The 20,277-nt window shown below is 43.1% G+C and overlaps 1 protein-coding gene and 2 pseudogenes across 1 annotated transcript in view; all 3 read right to left on the bottom strand.

Annotated features, from left to right (window-relative positions):
- The window catches only part of LOC132496869 (glutathione S-transferase A2), an 18,210-nt gene extending 7,892 nt beyond the window's left edge, over window positions 1-10,318 (bottom strand). Inside the window, exons 1-2 of the mRNA XM_060109541.1 lie at window positions 10,220-10,318; window positions 841-954 (exon numbers count right to left, since the gene is read on the bottom strand). Coding sequence (XP_059965524.1) covers window positions 841-927 — 87 coding nt within the window. The 5' untranslated portion in view covers window positions 928-954; window positions 10,220-10,318. The remainder of the gene's footprint in view (window positions 1-840; window positions 955-10,219) is intronic.
- LOC132497874 (max dimerization protein 1-like) lies at window positions 5,355-8,778 on the bottom strand (annotated as a pseudogene).
- On the bottom strand, window positions 8,800-20,277 carry LOC132497873 (glutathione S-transferase A2-like; annotated as a pseudogene).

Genomic DNA, 20,277 nt, shown 5'->3' with positions numbered 1-20,277 from the left:
TGTCTGCATCCTCACTAGAGTGTAAGCTGCCTGAGGGAAGGGACTGTGTCTGTCTAGTTCACCCCTGTCTCCAGGACGTGGCAGGGAACCTAGCACTTCAAGGTGCCCAACAAATTCATTGCTGAGTGAATGCATTAAAGCTAACAGGCAGTTTGTTACAATCCGCCCCTCTCTGTATTTCTGGTTTATGTTTTAACTTTAATTACATTTATCTTCTAATATGTATATTTTTGTCTTTTTATTATGGACATTTGTAGCGTACAGAAAAGTGAACAGCAATTATGATAATCCTCCTTGTATCCATCAACCAGCTTCAATAATTATCAGCTCAACCCAGCTGTGAGTTATCTATATGCCTACCCCCTCTCCCCTTCGTAATAATTTGAAAGAAATCCCAGATATCTTGTATTTCATCTTTAAATAGTTCAGTGTATATTTCTAAAACATTAAAACTATTAAAAATAACCACAATACATTATAACACCTAACACATTAACAAAGTTTACTAAATATCAACTGATATTTAATGTTCATGTTTTTAACAACTGTATAAATGTCATAAATAATATTTTATAATTTTAAAAATCAAAATCCAAATTAGGCCCACACGATGTGATTAGTTTCTGAAATTTACTCTAACTGTTTATTCTCTCTAATAAGAGGACATTTTAATAACATATTAGGACAAATCTGTTTATCTCTTAAATAACTGACAACTTTGTTTTAATGCAAAACTCTTAACAGATCATTTAGTAAGAAAAGTCCCCTAGCTTATGTGAGAAAAGTACTTTGATACAGTTAATTTAGATTCAACTTCAGATGAACAAACTCAGGACCTACCTCTACTCCAGCTGCAGCCAGGAGCCACCGGATGGCCTCCATTCTGCCCCGTCCATTGAAGTAGTGAAGCTTGGGTTTCCCTGCCATGATGGCAGTCTCCTGGTTTCTGTAAACCTTAATGGATGAATGAATGAATGAGTAAATGAATGAACAAAGAATAAAACCACAGAAGCAAAATGTACTTTATGATATATGACTGAACAGCACCAACAATGCTGAAGAAGTATTGGCCTCCTTTGTCGCAGAGTTGGAAGAGTCCCTGGAATATCTGCCTTGGCCCAAATTCCCATCCCCGACAGCCAACCATGGGAAATTGCACCAAACCATTGTCCAGTCTCCATTGGGTAAAATCTGATTGTCTTGGCAGGCTAAGAGGTGAGTCTGTGGTGAGGATGCATGGCTGGGGGTTAGGGAGCAGAACGACTAGAGAACTAGTATTTATTAAAAAACCCCCTAATGGGGCTTCCCTGGTGGTGCAGTGGTTGAGAATCTGCCTGCTAATGCCGGGGACACGGGTTCAAGCCCTGGTCTGGGAGGATCCCACATGCTGCGGAGCAACTAGGCCCGTGAGCCACAACTACTGAGCCTGCGTGTCTGGAGCCTGTGCTGCGCAACAAGAGAGGCCATGACAGTGAGAGGCCCGTGCACCGTGATGAAGAGTGGCCCCCACTTGCCACAACTAGAGAAAGCCCTCGCACAGAAACGAAGACCCAACACAGCAAAAATAAATTAATTAATTAATAAACTCCTATCGCCAACATAAAAAAAAAAAACCAAAAAACCTCCTAATGGTCCTGACCCAACACTAACCCCTTTGGATGCATTATATCTTTAATCCTCACAACAGTCTCATGAAATAGTTATTATCTCCATTTTTCCATTAATGAAACAGACACTCAGAGCTTAAATGACATTCATGGAAATCCACGCCCAGGATTAAAAAGAGGGCAGGGCTGGAACCCACACAGATGCAGGCCCTGGGAGCCTGGGAGGGAGGGGCCTTGGAGCCAGAGGACTTCGCTGACAGTGAGAAGGAAGCTGCAGAGTCTGTCTTCAGCTCCTTGGCTGTTATGCTGCATTTGTTCAAAAGCTGAGACGGGGCTCAGATTTGCTTAACAGTCGCTCAGAAGTTCCTAGTTCTTTCTACAAACACAGGATGCTAATTCCTTCCTTTTTTTTTTTTTTTTTTTTTTTTTGGAATTCTACATTACCTCTCTTGGTACATCTTATACCTAGAACAAGGGATGTTGCTGCATTAATTTTACAGCATGGGATGGAACTAAGATTTGTTCAATGTCTGTCATACACTGGGCATTCTCACAAATTTATTTTCATTTATCCCTACAAAAATCAACTGCAGTGAAGTTTGTCATTGCTCTCATTTTACAGTTGGGGGTACTGAGGTGTCTAGGGTAACTTGCTCAAAGTAGGTAGTGGACCTGGGATTCAAATCTACTTCTATATGAACCCAAGTCTAGGCTTCATTTTTCCATATTCATGTTTTTCAAAATATGCATGACAATCCTTCAGTGGATTGTGAAATCCACCAATTTTTAAAATAAAGTAGAAGAAAATAGAAAATACCAGAGTGCCTTACATGTTGAAGAGGTAAGCATCGTTCTATGAGTTTTTAGTTTTGTTGCGTGTATGGGCGAAAGAAAGCACATGTACACACTCATTTGTTCACTGTAATGGTAAGAGATACTTGGGTCTTGTCGGGTGAGTGCAGTTTGAAAGCCCTTGGTCTACAGCAGCCTGCATGAGGAGTGGACATAGCAGGGAACCAGAGAATGAAACTCAAAGGCTTCGACAATAGATAGAACTAGTTCCATCATGGGTGTGAATGGGAAACACACAGGACTTATTAAAAGCAGGAGTCCCAAAGCCAGGACGTAGGGAGAAACAGTTGCATTTTCTATCCAAATCTGTTTTTTCTTTCAAATAATTACTATTTAATATTGGGACAGTACATTTCATATTTCAACCAAAAGACAAAAATGCAGTTCAACTCAAAGGCACAACAATTAAAATACAGAAAATAATGGCATCTCGCAGGTGCCTTATTTCTAAATTAAACAAACAAATACACAAGTTTTGTTCCCTTCACTCCCCCAGCGCAAGCCCACAAGCTTTTCCCAAAGTCTTGAGTTTTCGATGCTGTACAGCACCCAGCATCGTGGACTTGTGAGGCGCTTGAATGTAGCAATTAAAATGCTTGTGAGGTCTAGCGAATGGCATTCGAAAGGGACCTCAAAGTGCAGATATATCTTTTTCAAACATGTTACAGGCTGAACTGGCTCTTTGAACACTATCACACTGCTTAAATTCAGGAAGCAGGTTTTAAAAATGCAAAAGGCATATAAGTTGTATTTCAGTGCAAATCTTCAGCTGGTAACTGGAAAAGATTCCAACAATAAAAAAGAAAAAGTCCTTTGTGTCACCTGCCCCTCCCCGCACCCAGAGATGAAAGGAAGAGAAAAAGAGAACAAAACAAAAATAGAAGAATTGCAGATGACTTTGGAATCATTTAGGAATCATTACTTCCAATTTAAAAAATTTAATACATTAAGAAATCAATAAAAAGACAAAATAAACACGAAAGTAATCTTTGTTTCGACTGCTCTTCACGTCTAGAATGAGCTTCCGTGAGGAGCGTGCTTGAACTTTTAGTCGTGGGCAAGGAAGAGGAGCTGAGGACGTGAGGCTGGGGCCGGGGAGACCACAGGCCAGCCGGGGGCACAGGCGCCGCCACTACTGGTTCAGCCAGGGAGCCCTGAAGTTGCAGTGCGGCTGTGGATTTAAGAATGTTCTCATCACTTTGTGACGCACGCTCTGTTTCAGCGTCACAGGTTTTACAAATGGTTCAAATTCAATGAAAAAGATTCACCAGAGGCTGAAAACATCGAGACCTCAAAAATATGAAGGCAAAAATAGTAAGGGGAAATGAACCAAGTCTGTAGATACCTACATACAAAGTTTCTAGAACATCTATAAAAGCACAGTCATAAGAATTTATTTTCCATTACATTAGTTTATATAAAATGAATAAATAGTATTTATAGATTTAATGTGTCATGTACATATACATGTGCTCTGTTTCAGCTTAAACAAAAATGCTACAAAGTGGGAGACCACTTAAGGGAGAAATCATAACCAAAAAGAAAAATCAGCCTTTTAAACTATTAATCCAAAGCCTCCTTAAAGAAGTTTCTGGGTGTGTCCAAAAATAATCAATAAGGAGAGGAATTCTAGTAACACTGTACCATCCCCTCCTGTTCACCTGCAACAGAGAGTAGAAATGTGGACTTTTCCTTTCACTGATGTTGCACACTAGCTCAGCTAGCGCCAAAGCTCAGTTATTGCTGAAAGTTAAATAGGAAAATAGATTAGAATTGGACAAAATGTCACTTATTCAGAAAAAAAAAACAAAAAAAAGAGGCATAATCAGTTTGTGTTAAGTGGGAAATGGAGATCTCATTTATCTCTGAGGTAGGAAAAAAAAAATGTTCCAGAGACAAGGAGAATAAAACCACCTTGGAGGGGAAATGTGTCTTGGGAGAGCGGGACACAGCACGATCCCAAGAACAGCGCACAAAAATGGATTGTACCGTTCTGTTCGTGAGAACAAACGATGTTGGAACTTTTATTAGCTGTGCTACCCCAAAGACGTGCTCGCAAGGCGTCCATTTGAGAGTGAGAAATACTGCTCCCATCCACACGCGGGTCGGGGGCGTTGGCGCGGGGTGTGTGTGAAGGGTGTGTTTTCTGGAGGTATTCCTGCCTGCTCACGGGCGGTGAGGGCCATGGTTAAGCGCTCTTAAATCCCACTTTCAAAGCTTACTTTGAAGTTCTGAGATCCGGATCTCAACTTTAAAAGTCTGTTTCCTTCAGTTTCCTAAGCACAAGACACATTCGGACATTTCTGCTAAGCAAGTCACATAGGAAGCCAGAAAACTTTAAGGAAGGTCTGGTAGACTACACCGGGACAGTAAATAAGAGGGGTGAAATGGCCGAGACGTGAGAAGTGCTTATTCGGTCTAAGAATTCTTGGGTGCTTCAAATTGGTTGGAATGTACAGTCTCTCAGAGACGAATTTTTACGGAGAGAAAGAGAGAAGCTAGAGGATGCAATCAGAAACCCACAATCCTGGTCTGCGTCCTCCAACTTCTTAGAGGGACGAGTGGCATTCAGCCACCCCAGACTGAGCAATAACGGGTCTGTGATGCCCTTAGGTGCCCTGGCTGCACTGACTGGCTCGGCTGTGCCTACCCTACGCCAGCAGGTGCAGGGGCCCGCTCAACCCCATTCAAGATGGGGATGGGGACTTAAATTAAAAAAAGAAAAAGAAAAGAAAAGAAACCCACAATCCTAAGCACTTCCTTGACAACTTTCACACAGCTGCTTTTGGTGACGGTGGTACACGGAAGCCGACGTGCGAGGGAATTGTGAGCAGGTCCGATAAGCTACCTAATCAGAACCGACGGGTAGGAAGCAGCCGAAGCCACCACGCTCTCCTAGAGACCCAGACGCGTCTTGTGACCGTCCTGGAGCTTTCTTCTCTTGATGCTGGAGCTGGAGCAGCCCTCCACACTGCCCAGGCGCTGCATGCTTCCCCGCTCCTCCGAGTCGCTCACGCTGCTGCTGCCCCAGGCCAGGTCGCCGGTGAGGCAGTCTGTGCTTTCGGCATCCACATCGATCTCTTCCCTGCCGGAGTCGCAGGCTCCGAGGACACGGTGGAGCCTGTGTTGTCCACCCGTATCCTCTCGATTCCCACCTTCTCCAGCTGCCTCTTCCGGTGTCGCGCTCTCGCTGAAGCTGGTGTATTTGGTGAACGGCTTTTCTGTCACAACCTTCACGTGTCTTTATGTGCACTTTGGCTTTTGTTAATAAACTCAGCGTAGTGTGTCCATTTGATTCCGGACCAAGGGGCACCAGGCCCTTCAACTTTTCCAGGCACAAGCCAGGGTGGGCCGGTCTATTCGTCTCCATTTCACTGTGAGCAGATCTGCTACTGCTGTTATTCTTGTGGGATTTGCTCCTCCGTTTTAAGGCATCTCTGTCCTTGTTATTGCACGGTAACATGGAGGCATACGGCGTTCAGCTTCTCTCTCCCGCCGCTCCAGGCGGTCGGCCGCCTCCAGCAGCACCTGGATGCTCACGCGAACCGCCGCCACCGTTCTGCACCGGGCGCCGGGGCCCCGGGAACAAGCCCCACAGCCCACCGGCTCGCCGCCGCCCAGCACCCACGCCCCCCTGTGGACCCCACAGAGCAGGGCTGAGAGAGCCTCCCTGGCGACCCCTCGCGCCGGAAGGGGGAGGGGACCGGAGAGCTGGGCACCACCGGCCACCGTGACAGAACCCAGAGAAGAGCAGCCGCTGCCACGGCCGCGGACAGTTTCTCAAGCTCCGTTTGAAAAACATTAAGATTCTCTTGCAAAATTTCGTGATTGTGGCGTTTGGGACAAAAATAGACTTCTCTTTACCCAATAAAGATCTCCCTGAAAAGTACGTTATGACTTGATTTTAGATATAAAAGTTTTCAATATCCACATTTTAAAAAATAAATTTATTTTATTTATTTTTGGCTGCATTGGGTCTTCGTTATTGCACACGGGCTTTCTCTAGTTGCGGAGAGCAGGAGCTGCTCTTCGTTGTGGTGCGCTGCCTTCTTATTGCTTCTCTTGTTGTGGAGCACGGGCTCTAGTCGCCCGGACTTCAGTTGTTGTGGCACGTGGGCTCAGCAGTTGTGGCTCACAGGCTCTAGAGCACACGGGCTTAGTTGCTCCACAGCATGTGGGATCTTCCGGGACTAGGGCTCGAACCCGTGTCCTCTGTGTTGGCAGGCAGATTCTTAACCACTGCGCCACCAGGGAAGTCCCAACATCCACATTTTTAAGGTAAGGACTCAATGGTCTAACCTTTAGAAAGTAAAGAATCCTTTGGAAACATACTTAACTCATCTGTCTTGTAATTGGAGATTGTGTACTTTCTTGTCATGGGAAACGGAGGTGCTGTGATTCAGCAGAATTCTTTGAAGGGTGCTGCTGTGAACCAGAGGTCACAGGTCCCCTTCACACTAAGCTCCCTTATCCAGTGACTGAGGATCACCTTACAAAAGGAAATTAATTTTTCACTTATGTAATTTTTTTTTTTTTTTTTTTTTTGCGGTATGCGGGCCTCTCACTGTTGTGGCCTCCCCCGTCGCGGAGCACAGGCTCCGGACGCGCAGGCTCAGCGGCCACGGCCCACGGGCCCAGCCGCCCCGCGGCATATGGGATCCTCCCAGACCGGGGCACGAACCCGTATCCCCTGCATCGGCAGGCGGACTCTCAACCACTTGCGCCACCAGGGAGGCCCCACTTATGTAATATTTTATCGTATGTTCCTTGTAAGCAACTTTCTTCACCTTTCAAATAAGAGGTTTCCAAAGGCCTGTTCAAGGCTGGGGCAAAGGTGACGTAAACTTCCTGGTCCCCAGAAAATGAGGAACGAGAGAGATTCGATGATTTGCCATCAGTCACACACGTGTGTTCCTGATTCACACTCAATATCTAGCAACTGTGTCCACCCTCAGGACAACCCCGGGAAACAGCTTCTAATATCCTATTATCAAGAGAAGGAAACTGAAATTCAAAGAGATAAAGCTACTTTCCTAGCTCACACGTTTTGTGAGCATTAGGGTCGTTTGAAGGCATCTTCTGACTTCTGGTCCCGGGCTGCCACCGCCCAACCAAGTAATGCTTAGGCAGTCTCTCTGCTGCTCTCTGAGACCCTCGTTTATTAATTTTTTCCCCATTCGGAATCCGTTAGCCAGCTAACAGTTAAATGGGAAGAAGAGAAGGAAACATCAAATTCACGAGTTCCTTTTTGTTAGCTGATCCTTAAGGGCTTGATATGAGGAAAAATGGACAAAAGTGTGCCTTGTTTTACTCTGACATCCTAAAAATTTACTGTGAGTAAATTGAGCACTAGGAAAACTATATTTGACCTTCATAAAGAAGTAGGCTTATATTCCCTAAAAGGAATGTATCCTGGGATAATTCCATTGTGAACTAAAGGATCTGTGTCTCTGGGGGTGCTCCTAAGGACAGCGTTTCTTAGCAGAAAGAAGGGAGGCTTAGAGACAAAGCCCAACTCCTTTCCTTTATAAGGTACATAAACCCGGGGGGGTTGTCTTATCTCTGTACCTCAATGTTCTCTTTTAAAATATAGTTATATCAGGCTTCCCTGGTGGCGCAGTGGTTGAGAGTCCGCCTGCCGATGCAGGGGATATGGGTTCGTGCCCCGGTCCGGGAAGATCCCACATGCCACAGAGCAGCTGGGCCGGTGAACCATGGCCGCTGAGCCTGCGCGTCCGGAGCCTGTGCTCCACAACATGAGAGGCCACAACAGTGAGAGGCCCGCGTACCGCAAAAAAAAAAAAAAAAAAAAAAAAAAAAAAAATATATATATATATATATATATATATATATATATATACACATAGTTATAGTTATATCTATTAGTGAGGATGGTTGAGAAAACTAGATAAGGTATAAAAAATTCATAATAGGGACCAGGCAATCCAATTTCCCTCCTGCTCTCAGTTCCTGAGAGACAGGCAAGTCTCAGAGCACACAGGATAGCCCACATGTCTTCTTTCTTCTGTCTGTATCTGTCTGTCTATCTACATCTATCTATCTATCTACCTATCTACCTCTTGACCTATAGCTCCAGTAGGAATGAGATTTTATACATATCCAGACTTTTTTTCAGCCAAGTCATATAATGGCTCCCTTTTTATTTGACTTGTGTGAAAGATGAGTGATGTTCACTGATTAGTTAACCTGGAATGCAGGAAGTTTTTGGCGAAGATTCAGTGCAGTCTGGCACAGCACTGAACACAGCCTTTCGAAACCCCAGGACCGCAGCTAACCCCTGGTTCTGCCCCTGAACCATGCACCCTACCTGCCTTTCCCCTCAGGCCTGGCCCCAGCCCCACTCACTCCCTGATCTGGACAACTCCGGAATCTTCTGGTCCCCGAGCCCCTTTGCATGGGTTCCAGCCATGGCAGTGGGTTCCACCCACTGCTTTTTAGAGCAGGAGCTCAGGGTCTCACTGTCAACACTTGATGGAAAAGATCCCTTGTCTCCTACCTCCTGTTTCTTCCCTGGAAATGCAGACGTTTCACTGATCCTTCTTGAGCACCTTGTTTCTGGTTGACGTGTAAATGTATTTCCTTCTCTTAACAAGTTTCCTTCAAACTTCCTCAACTAAGACTCATTGGGCAGTTTCCTATGCTAAGAAATGATGGCTGCTGGGGAACATGATAAGAGCCTGATGTGGTGGCTGCCCTAAAGGGGTTTAAATCTAGTCAGAAAAACAGGTTTGTAGACAGCTGACAGTGCATAAAGGGCCCATCAGTGACTTCACTTTATTGGTTCTACCCAAGAACCATGATTCTCTTAGCCAAGGAGGGCAAAGCAAGGGGAACGGCTGCAGGCTGAGAAAGCAGAGCTTGCTGCCCACCTGCCCAGGTGGCCCCAGCTCCACTGCATCTCAACCTCCAAGTTAATGACTCTCCCCAACGTGTTATGGGATCCAAATGCTGCTGTCTGTAGCATCTTGCAAAGTGCTTCTCCTCGTTGCTGTATCCATATCTTCTCTTTTCAGTCTCAGGTGCTATAATTCTCTCGTGAATTCATCCTGCCCCGGACAGCTCTAGGACTTTCAAGGGATCTCACTGAAACTCTCCTGTCTAAGGCCTTTGTTTTTTCCCCCCAACATTAATACTTAAAACAGTGCATTGTTCACGCCTACATTCCAATCTGAATGACTTGTACCTTCTAGCCAGGTGGATTTCTATACTTTTTAAAAGCTAATTCTCTGCTCCCGTATTATGTAGTTTTCCCATCAAGACTTCCTTTGGAGGTTTGCCATGCGTTGCTTGAATCCCAGAGAGAGAAGGGGAATTGCCACAGCCCACTCTGATTTTCTGTTGACATTCAGACTTATTCCCATTTTAATGAATCTTAATTTTGATTTTTCCCAGCCCACACAGTATTACAGCATCACAATTTGCACTTGTTGTGAACTGACGACTTCTACAGAGAAAGTTACCCCAGCATAAACACCTACACTCCCTCACACACTGGTCATATTCTCCAATTGTCTAAAATGCTACCATTCTTTTTTCTCCTCATATCATTAATTTTTCTCAGATCTAAATTCTCATGCCTAGGTTTCTAAATTCTTCATTTTTACGTTTCTGTAATGAGGTATCCAACAGCAATGGACTAAAATTGTCCCCTAAGCACAGCAAGAAGGCACAATGTGAGTATAAAACAGTTTTTCTTGTGCTATGAGCACACTATACAGATGTATAAAATCAGTACGTACCTTATGAAAGTCTGTCTCCCACTTGGCTCAGCACCTCAATGCCAAGTCCACATGTGTTTATAAGCTGTTGTTACAGTCGACTGAACTCCTCCTCTCTGAAGCAGGGAGAGTCGGGTTAGGGAAAAGCCCCTCCCACAGCATTCAGGGCCGCTGGTTCCATGCTAGATTTAAAAAAAGAAAAATGATGAGTCATTCCCTGATCGTGATACAACTGGTTAATATCTTTTCAAGGTCGGCAATTAAAAATTAAATACAAAATTTCAGGTTGATTGGACCCTTTCTGCCAGTGAGTGAAGTATTGAAGTATGGCTTTTTTTCTTCAGTTTTTTTTTTAAACCTTTTTTTTCTTTTTAAATTGAAGTTAATTTACAATGTTGTATTGGTTTCAGGTGTACAGCAAAGTGATTCAGTTATACATATTTACATATATATACATATATATATTCTTTCTCAGATTCTTTTCCCTTATAAGTTACTACAAAATATTGAGAAGAGTTCCCTGTGCTGTACAGTACATCCTTGTTGGTTATCTATTTTATATATAGTAGTGTGTATATGTTACTCCCAAACTCCTAATTTATCCCTCCCCAACATTTCCCCTTTGGTAACCATAAGTTTTTTTTTTTTCCTAGGCCTGTGGGTCTATTTCTGTTTTGTAAATAAGGTCATTTGTATCATTTTTTTTTTAGATTCCACATATAAGCAATATATTATCATATGACATTTGTCTTTGTCTGACTTACTTCACTTAATACGATAATCTCTGGGTCCACCCATGTTGCTGCAAATGGCATTATTTCATTTTTTTTTACATAATAAATTTTATTTTATTTTATTATTATTTTTTTATTGGGGTATAGATGTTTTACAATGTTGTGTTAGTTTCTACTGTGCAGCGAAGTGGAGTTCCCTGTACTCTGCAGCAGGTTCTCATTAGTTACCTATTTTATACATATTAGTGTATATATGTCAGTTCCAATCTCCCAATTCATCCCACCCTCCCTTTCCCTGCTTTGGTGTCCATAAGTTTGTTCTCTACATCTGTGTCTCTCTATTTCTGCCTTGCAAACAGGTTCATCTATACCATTTTTCTAGATTCCACATATATGCGTTAATATATGATGTTTGTTTTTCTCTTTCTGACCTACTTCACTCTGTATGACAGTCTATAGGTCCATCCATGTCTCTACAAATGGCCCCATCTTGTTCATTTTTATGGCTGAGTAATATTCTGTTGCGTATATGTACCACATCTTCTTTATCCATTCATCTGTTGATGGACATTTAGGTTGCTACCATGTCTTTGCTATTTTAAATAGTGTTGCCATAAACATGACTTTTTTTTTTTTGCTGTGTTGGGTCTTCGTTGCTGCGGGTGGGCTTTCTCTAGTTGTGGTGAGTGGGGGCTACTTGGGCTTTTCATTGAGGAGGCTTCTCAATAAAGAAGACTTCTGCTCCCCCTGAATCAGTAAGATGGGCCAAGTGGGTCCCTGGTGTTCCCTCCTCATCCTCAGTGGAAGCCTGGCCACCATTTTCTTGTCCTGGGCCCACCTCACTCTGGCTGCCTTACTTGCTTCTTCCCCTGGGCCAAGGGCTTAGCACTGTATGCACCGTGTTTCTGTTGCCCCACACCCTAAAGTGTGCAGCCCTGGGCTTCATGACATGGCCTTTCATATCTCTCTCATCTTTCTCCCTTAGGCGGTGACTCCAACTTCTTGACAGTCTTCTTCAACCCTGAGAAAACCATTTCAGAGTCTACATTTCTCCTCTTTTCTGCTTCCTGATTTCCTGGTCTCTCTCTCTGGGACCTGAAATAAACCTGGATCAACTTGAACTCCCATCTCCCTGACTCCTAACTTGCACTCATGCTTGCACTCCTAATTTGCAGCATGTACGATCCACATGCTGTAATGTCTGGGAATGAACTTCCCTGATGACTTAAGGTCACTTTGTAATCTATCCAAAATAATACGTTTGATTGACAGAACAAGAATGGAGAGATAATGACATATGATAATGGAAAACAAAGCTTTTTGGTATCCATGTGGTGGGTTCATATGAGTTCATTTTATACATCTTTAAACTTTTCTGAATGTATGAAACGTTTTATAATAATATGTTAGGGAAATATGTGATATTTATTAAAATATTCCACCAATCTGAAAATCATAAAGTACAAAGAGAAAAAACACCCACAGCACCACCAACTAAAGATAATAACATTTTAGCAAATACACTTTCAGCTTATGTATACATATAGAAGTATGGACAAACGGATAATTATTTGGAAAAGAATATAATAACATCAAAACATATTCTGTAATAGGGAATTCCCTGGTAGTTCAGTGGTTAGGACTCCATGCTTCCACTGCAGGGGGCAGGGGTTTGATCCCTGGTTGGGGAACTAAGATCTTGCAAGCCGTGCAGTACAGCCTAACAAACAAACAATAAACATATTTTGTAATATATAATTTTTACTTATGTTGTCATGGGGCCCTTTGTTTTCAAAGTATAGTTGTACTCAAACTGCAATCACTGAAGAGCTTATCATCATGTGAAAGTTCCTTAAACACTCAGCACCACAAGGGCCAGGAGGGTGTGCTTTGTGATTACTGTTAAATTCTTCACTCCTTAAATATCATGGCTGGACATGCAAGCAATGAATTAGCATTTGCTGAATAAATGAAAGAATGACCCTATGCTTTATAAAGATGTGGGTGTTGGTGTTAATCTTTTTATTTATATGTAAGCCTCCTGAATCTCTTTAAGTCTTTTTTTTTTTTTTGGTTCATGATTTTTGTTTCGCATGATTTCAGTATGATCTTGAAATGTTCTCCTCTTACCTTCAAAGAGAAACATTAACTAAGATATATACTAGGTATAATGATGGAACATCATTTCCCTGGTTTTGTATGACTTTCTTCAAAATTCTGAGAGCCATGTCCTCAAAATTTGTAGATTATTTTCTCCTGAACAGCTTTTCCTCTGTCTCTTCCTCCCCACCCCACTACCCCCATCTCTGTTTAGAAACATCTCATTCATCCCCGAAACAGTACCACATTCTCCTGAAGGGCATCTGGTCTCATGTCCCCCTACACATGCTACCAGAATGTTTTCTGATGCATTGCTGTCATTGTGCTCCTCTTGGATCAAAGCCCCTGCCCTGTGTTCTGCAGGATCCATCTACTCCAGGCTCCAGTGTGGCTCTCAGAGCTTCTACAGCCCAAGCTCTAAGTACAACCACGAAATGTAATCAAGTAGAGAATTCCAGATGGGGTCTAAGTAAATCAAAATTTTGCTGAAACATTACAACTTGGGTAAAACTGGTACAATTCTTCCTCATAGTCGATTTTTATAAAATACCTTGAGAATCAGGATGTTACATTAGTATTCAGAAATACTCACAGAGGTGAAGGTCAATGCCCCTGCAATGCCAGGCACTATTTTTCTTGGTCCTCTGATCTCAGTGCCAAAAATACTAAACAGTCCACTTACTTTTTCAAATGCAGGGAGGTAACGGTTTGTTGTTCTTTCTCGGATCAGGGTCACCTTGACATCCTTTTGATCAGGTGGGTTCACTGGTAAAAGCATGATCATCTCACCCAAATCTGTCACACCTTCTGAATACATATCAATCCTGAAAGACAAAATGACCAAATTGTCAAATGTCTCCTGCCTTAGATTTTATAGTTTAAGAATGGATAAGAGTGGGGCATCAGGAGGTGATGAAAGTAATTCTCCTCCACTGGGTGCATTTTTCTATGCCAGTCATTCAGTTATGAGTTTTATTAATTGTAACATTTCATTCTAGAACAAGCCATTAAGGTAGATATATGTCTAATATTTTGGTTATACACAAATCAAATATAGGGACAAAGCACACCGGTGACTCATCCAGAGTCAGAGGCAAGAGAGAAATGGGTGAATCACTACAGGTAACCACTGAAACCACACATAGGGTTTGCCATGTCTGTTGTGGTGTGTTCTGTGTACAGTGTGATGCATTAGTACCACCTCAGTCACGTCCAGAGAGAGTCCTGGCACTATGGTCCCAGTCACATCCCTCTCCCTGTCCCATCCTGTTACACCACCAGGACCATTTAGATGCCCAATATCAGTAGTTCCTCCAACTATTTCCCACAGAACGTGGCTCCACAACCCTCTCCACATACGGTTGCCTGGCTCTGGCCTTGTTTGCATTTCTCAAGACTCCACCCAAAATATATCGTGAGGGGACTTCCCTGGTGGTTCAGTGGTAAAGAATCCGCCTTACAATGCAGAGGGTGCGGTTTGATCCATGGTCAGGGCACTAAGATCCCACATGTGGAGGGGCAACTAAGCCCGAGCGCCACAACTAGAGAGCCTGCATGCCGCAAACTACAGAGCTCACCACTCTGGAACCTGTGCACCACAACTAGAGAAAGAAAACCTGCACGTCACAACGAAAGATTCTGTGTGCCACAACTAAGACCTGATGCAGCCAAAAATAAAATAAAATAAATAAATAAGTAATAAATAAATCTTAAAAAAAAACCCAAAATATATCGTGAAATAGTTCAATTCTTCACACAGTTTCAACAATGTATATTCTGGGTGATTTTTTGTTTTTGTTCCAAACAGGGCTTCCTACAGGAGTTTTTTAAAGTAAACCTTTATTGAAATATTTTCACATGGCATCATTTTCATCCTTTAAATTATACTATCATTCTGAAACCATCCCCACATTCTAATTCCAGAACATTATTTTTATCATTTTATCCAAAAGGAAATCCAGTACCCTTGACAGTCACTCTCCAATTCTTCCACATTCCAGCCCCAGGTAACCACTCAACTACTTTCTATTTCTATGGATTTGAACATCTGGACATTTCATACATTTGGAATCATAGAGTATGTGGCCTTTTGTGTCCGGAGTTTTTCATTTAGTATTTTTCAAAGTTCATTCATGTTGTCACATGCATTGGTACTTGACTCTTGTTCATGGCTAAAAATCTTCCATTGTATGGATGTACCACCCTTTGTTCATCAATTCATCAGTTGTTGGACATTTTGTTTGCTTCCAGTTTTTGAATATTATGAACAACATTACTATGCACTTTTGTGTACAAGTTTTAGTATGGATGTATTTTTGACTCTCCTGGTTATATACTTAGAAGTGGAATTGCTGAGTCATATGGTAACTATATGTTTAACTTTTTGAGTAACTGCTCACAGTTCATTACATGATTTTAATATCAGTCATGTGGCCCCATCACAACAGAGAACAATTTTCCCTCAAATATGCTTGTATTGAATAAATCTGGCTGCTTCACCGCATAGCACAGGAAGATCAAATCAGTGCTTTGTGACAGCCTGGAGGGGTGGGATAGGGAGGGTGGGAGGGAGGGAGACGCAAGAGGGAAGGGGTATGGGAACAGATGTATATGTATAACTCATTCACTTTGTTATAAAGCAGAAACTAACACACCATTGTGAAGCAATTATACTCCAATAAAGTTGTAAAAAAAAAAATCTGGTTGCTTCAGACTTACAGTAAAATGTTCCAGATAATCCTGGCATCTTGAGGACCAGCCTTTGTTTACTCTGTCAAGTGGCCAGTCCATATAAAGGACTGATAAATTAGGTTCCTGGTCATCATTCTAAAATTTCTGAAACGTAAGAATCAATTCCTTTAGATCCTTCCCTTTCCAGTCTTTATCCTCTAGACACTCAGACACTTTGTCCCTTGTCTCTAGCTGTTGGTGGGTGTCCAGCCTGAGCTCCTGGAGTCATGGTTCCAGCATCCTCCTGGCTTTATAGTTCATCCATGTTTGGAAACCTCTGTCACTGTACTATATCCATGGACCACATCCTCTTTCATAAGCTCTTGATTCCACTCCAAGTTCCACTCTTCCCTCATCCTCATAGGTCTCTACTATACTCAGTTATACCCACTAAGGTCTATACTGCTGTCGGTCATGACCCCTGTGAGCACATCCTGCTCACTCAGGGAAGGACCTAGGTCGTTCCTATTAATCATTAATGAAAGAGGAGAAAAAATACCATACAGGTCTCTCTCTTTCATGTCTTTCCCATAGAGGTTGTATTTGGTGGCAATGTAGTTGAGAATGGCTCTGGTCTGCACCAGCTTCATCCCATCAATTTCAACCATGGGCACTTGCTGGAACATCAAACTCCCTTCTTTTGATTTATTTTTATTTATTTATTTATTTATTTTTATTTATGGCTGCGTTGGGTCTTCGTTGCCGCACGTGGGCTTCCCCTAGCTGCGGGCAGCGGGGGCTACTCTTTGTTGCAGTGCGTGGGCTTCTCATTGTGGTGGCTTCTCTTATTGAGGAGCACAGGCTCTAGGGCGTGTGGGCTTCAGTAGTTGCGGCGCATAGGTTCAGTAGTTGTGGCTCGCGGGCTCTAGAGCACAGGCTCAGTAGTTGTGGTTCACGGGCTTAGTTGCTCCGCGGCATGTGGGATCTTCCTGGACCAGGGCTCGAACCCGTGTCTCCTGCATTGGCAGGCGGATTCTTAACCACTGCGCCACCAGGGAAGCCCAAACTCCCTTCTTTTGAAAGAAGAAAAGAAATAGAGTGAAGTATTCGATGAATTACACCCTTCTAAGATGAAAAAATGTTGAAACAACTGCAGATATAAAATGAAACGCTAAAATGATCTGGTACATTTAAGCAGGGTGGCATTTTGGTTTTAGCTTCCTATAGTCCTTCTTTTTCCTATCAATCTGCCTTTTACTTTTGAACTTATTATTTCATTTCTCTTTTTATTTCCCATTCAGATACATGGGAGGTCCCTTTTAATTCTGTGTCAATTTATCTTCACGGATATTTTAGAAAGAAGTTGGAAGAAGCTGCAATAGGTTGCCATTTCAAATGGGAAGTTCTCAAGTAAGTCTCACATCATATAAGGCAGGTTTTGAGAGATTTGTATGTGGAGGTCCCTTTCCCTGCTCACCAAGTCTGCAATATTGCTAGGATGTTACCTTGTCAAACTTGCCAGAGAAAAGAATTCAAGGCAACTGCTGGGCCTGTTTCTCCCCTCTTCTTTCTAATGCATTTGTTTTCCTTGGGCGGGAGGGCTGTGTGGCATCCTGAACTGATACAGTCACTCACGGTGCAGAAAGGCAGGGAGTGCACAGAGAGGGCATTCACAGGGCACCGGGGCTGGTTCCTTTAGCAAATACTCAGAGTTCCAGCCCTTCCTAGTTCTGAGTGAGCTGCAAGACCTGCTCAAGAAGCCCCACCCCTTACCTTTAACCATGCTTCTCCCTCTCCACTGACCCCACTCCCACCGTGCACACACACGGCATTGCTGGGGTTCAAACCTCAACTTATGACTTCTACTAGATCCTCCCATCAGAGGAATTTAATTTCTTGGTCTTACCATTTCTTAACTTATCCAAGTCTTCTGAAGTTTCCATAAATATCTCTTCAAACTGGAAAGCAGAAATAGTCAGTGAATTTTTATTATTTCATTCCACAGCATTACTGAGCATGCATTCCACAGCATTTTTGTTATTTCATTCCACAGCATGGCCTCTGTCTGGTGCAGACTATGGAGACTAGGATTTCTGAGTTTGGAGGGGTCCACAGAGGACAGTGATCATGGCCACCTGGAAATTTAGATTAGAGCCACCAAGATAAAAGCACGGGTTGCAGCATGTAACTGCTTATTTTGCAAGTTCAATTCACCTCCACCCTGTCTCCACCTCTGTCAGTGATTAGGTAGTGATTTGGGAGGGGGATATCACTGGTGGGAAGAGACTGGGAAGTTCCTTAGTTATGGAGTTTTAATATCTCTGGAAAGACTTTCTCTCCCTGTGAGATCAGGACAGGGTATTGGGTGTCCCCCAGCATGGGGTATCCATGGGGCCACTGACCCCCAAGATGCTGCCACCAGGGACCTCTGCTGTATATTACCTCCCTCCATTCAATTTTATATTTTGAAAAGGGGTCTTGATGGTGAAAAGTTTGAGAATTGGGGGTTTCTAACTTGCTCAGTGGAACAGTTTATTGTGGCTCTACATGATCCTATAGGGTCAGACTATACAGACAGTGAGGTGTGTGGGCAACAATTTATAAAGCACCCAGTTCAAAACAACATAAGGGATGGTGGGTGGTCAGTGTGGGAGGGTGGCCGAGGTAGGATAGGACTTGCTGGTGTGATGTTGCTTGTGAGACTGATGGAGATGGGGTTGTGAGGATCAGCCTCTGGGCCCAGAGAACCCAGAAGTCCTGACCAAGAGCCTCTGGTAAGCCTTGCCCCACACCCTCCTCAGTCAAGCTGAGCTGAAGAAGAGGAGGCCTGGGATCCTCTCAAAATCCCCCCCTACTTCAGCCTCCTGTGCTGAACTCATCCTGCCTGGGGGCTCTGAACACATCCTTGAGCCCCAAAGCTGGACCACAGCGAAAACTGTGGGTTGCTGATTTATAGAAACTAAACAACCTAAACTGGCACTGTTTGAATTTTTATGTACTTGTTTCTTCATGAACTTGATAACGGACAAGGCTAACGTCCTGTGCATTCATGAAGCAATCGAGAAAGTGCAATCCCGAGGCTTAGGTAAACATGCTGTTAGGAGGCTAAGAGAGCACACTAGAGGTTCCCTTTGCAGGACAACACCTCACCTGAAACCCTCCTTTACTGCTTGCTCTCCCCTGAGGGACCAGATCTCTGGAGTCTGTCCATGACCCCCTCCCCAGGAAACCCGCACAGAGTTGCTGTGTCCTTCTGACCTGAGTTAAGATGTGCTTTTCTCAGTGACACCTCTAGAGAGAAGCACTCAACAGAGTCCCACATGTGCTCCTGGGAATATGGCATTTTAACACTGTAAAATGCTTGGGTGTCCTCCTAGATGCTCCCACCCCTCTTTTAATCACCTACTTACTTGTCTGCATCCTCACTAGAGTGTAAGCTGCCTGAGGGCAGGGACTGTGTCTGTCTCATTCATTTCTGTATCCCCAGAACTTAGTACAGAGCCAGGTACTAAAGGTGCCCCCCCACCCAAATCATTGCTGAGTGAATATATTAAATCTTTTTTTTTTTTTTTTTTTGCGGTACGCGGGCCTCTCACTGTTGCGGCCTCTCCCGTTGCGGAGCACAGGCTCCGGACGCACAGGCCCAGCGGCCATGGCTCACAGGCCCAGCCGCTCCACGGCATGTGGGATCTTCCCCGACTGGGGCACGAACCCGTGTCCCCTGCATCGGCAGGCGGACTCTCAACCACTGTGCCACCAGGGAAGCCCAATATATTAAATCTTTAACAGATGGTTTGTTACAGTTGGCTCATTCCCATATTTGTGATTATATCAACTTTAACTACATTTATTTTCTAATATTATATACATTTATCCTTTTATTGTGGAAATTTCTAGCATGTACAAAAATAAAAGTACAGTGGTTCTCATACCCTTCATACATCTTTAATAATTATCAGCTCAAGCCAATCTTGTGTCATCTATATGACCATCCACCCTCCCCTTCTTATAAAAATGGAAGAAGATCCTAGATAGCATATCATTTCATCCTTATATACTTGATGCATATTTCTAAAACGTAAGAACTATTTTGAACATAAACACAATAATAAACCTAAAATCACACCTAAAATATTAGCAATAGTTCTTTAATAACTTATGCTCAATCAACAATCAAGTTTCCACTTGTATGTGTCACAAATAATATTTACAGTTTGTTGAAATGAAATCCAAATAAGCTTCACGCAACTGGATTAGTTGATGTTTCTTTTGTTTCCTTTAAAATTGAAAAAAAAATTGTTTTCCTGCTCTTCCATGGGCAGGATCATTTACATATTCATTTGGTCAAATCAGTCCATTTCTTTTTTAATGTGCAGCTACTTTTATGTAATGAAAAATCATCCCCAGCTCCTCAAATGTGGAAGCCTCCTACCTTATACGAGAAAAGCACTTTGAGAGTCAATTTAGATCCAAGTTAAGAGAACCTATCTCCACTCCAGCTGCAGCCAGGAGCCACCGGATGGCCACCATCCTGCCTCATGCATTGACATAGTGAACCTTGGGCTTTCCTGCCAT

Source organism: Mesoplodon densirostris, chromosome 10 (assembly GCF_025265405.1).
Source record: "Mesoplodon densirostris isolate mMesDen1 chromosome 10, mMesDen1 primary haplotype, whole genome shotgun sequence".
Classification (NCBI taxonomy): Eukaryota; Metazoa; Chordata; class Mammalia; order Artiodactyla; family Ziphiidae; genus Mesoplodon; species Mesoplodon densirostris.
The sequence above is the reverse complement of the archived record's forward strand: the minus strand, read 5'-3'. Positions and strand labels throughout refer to the sequence as shown.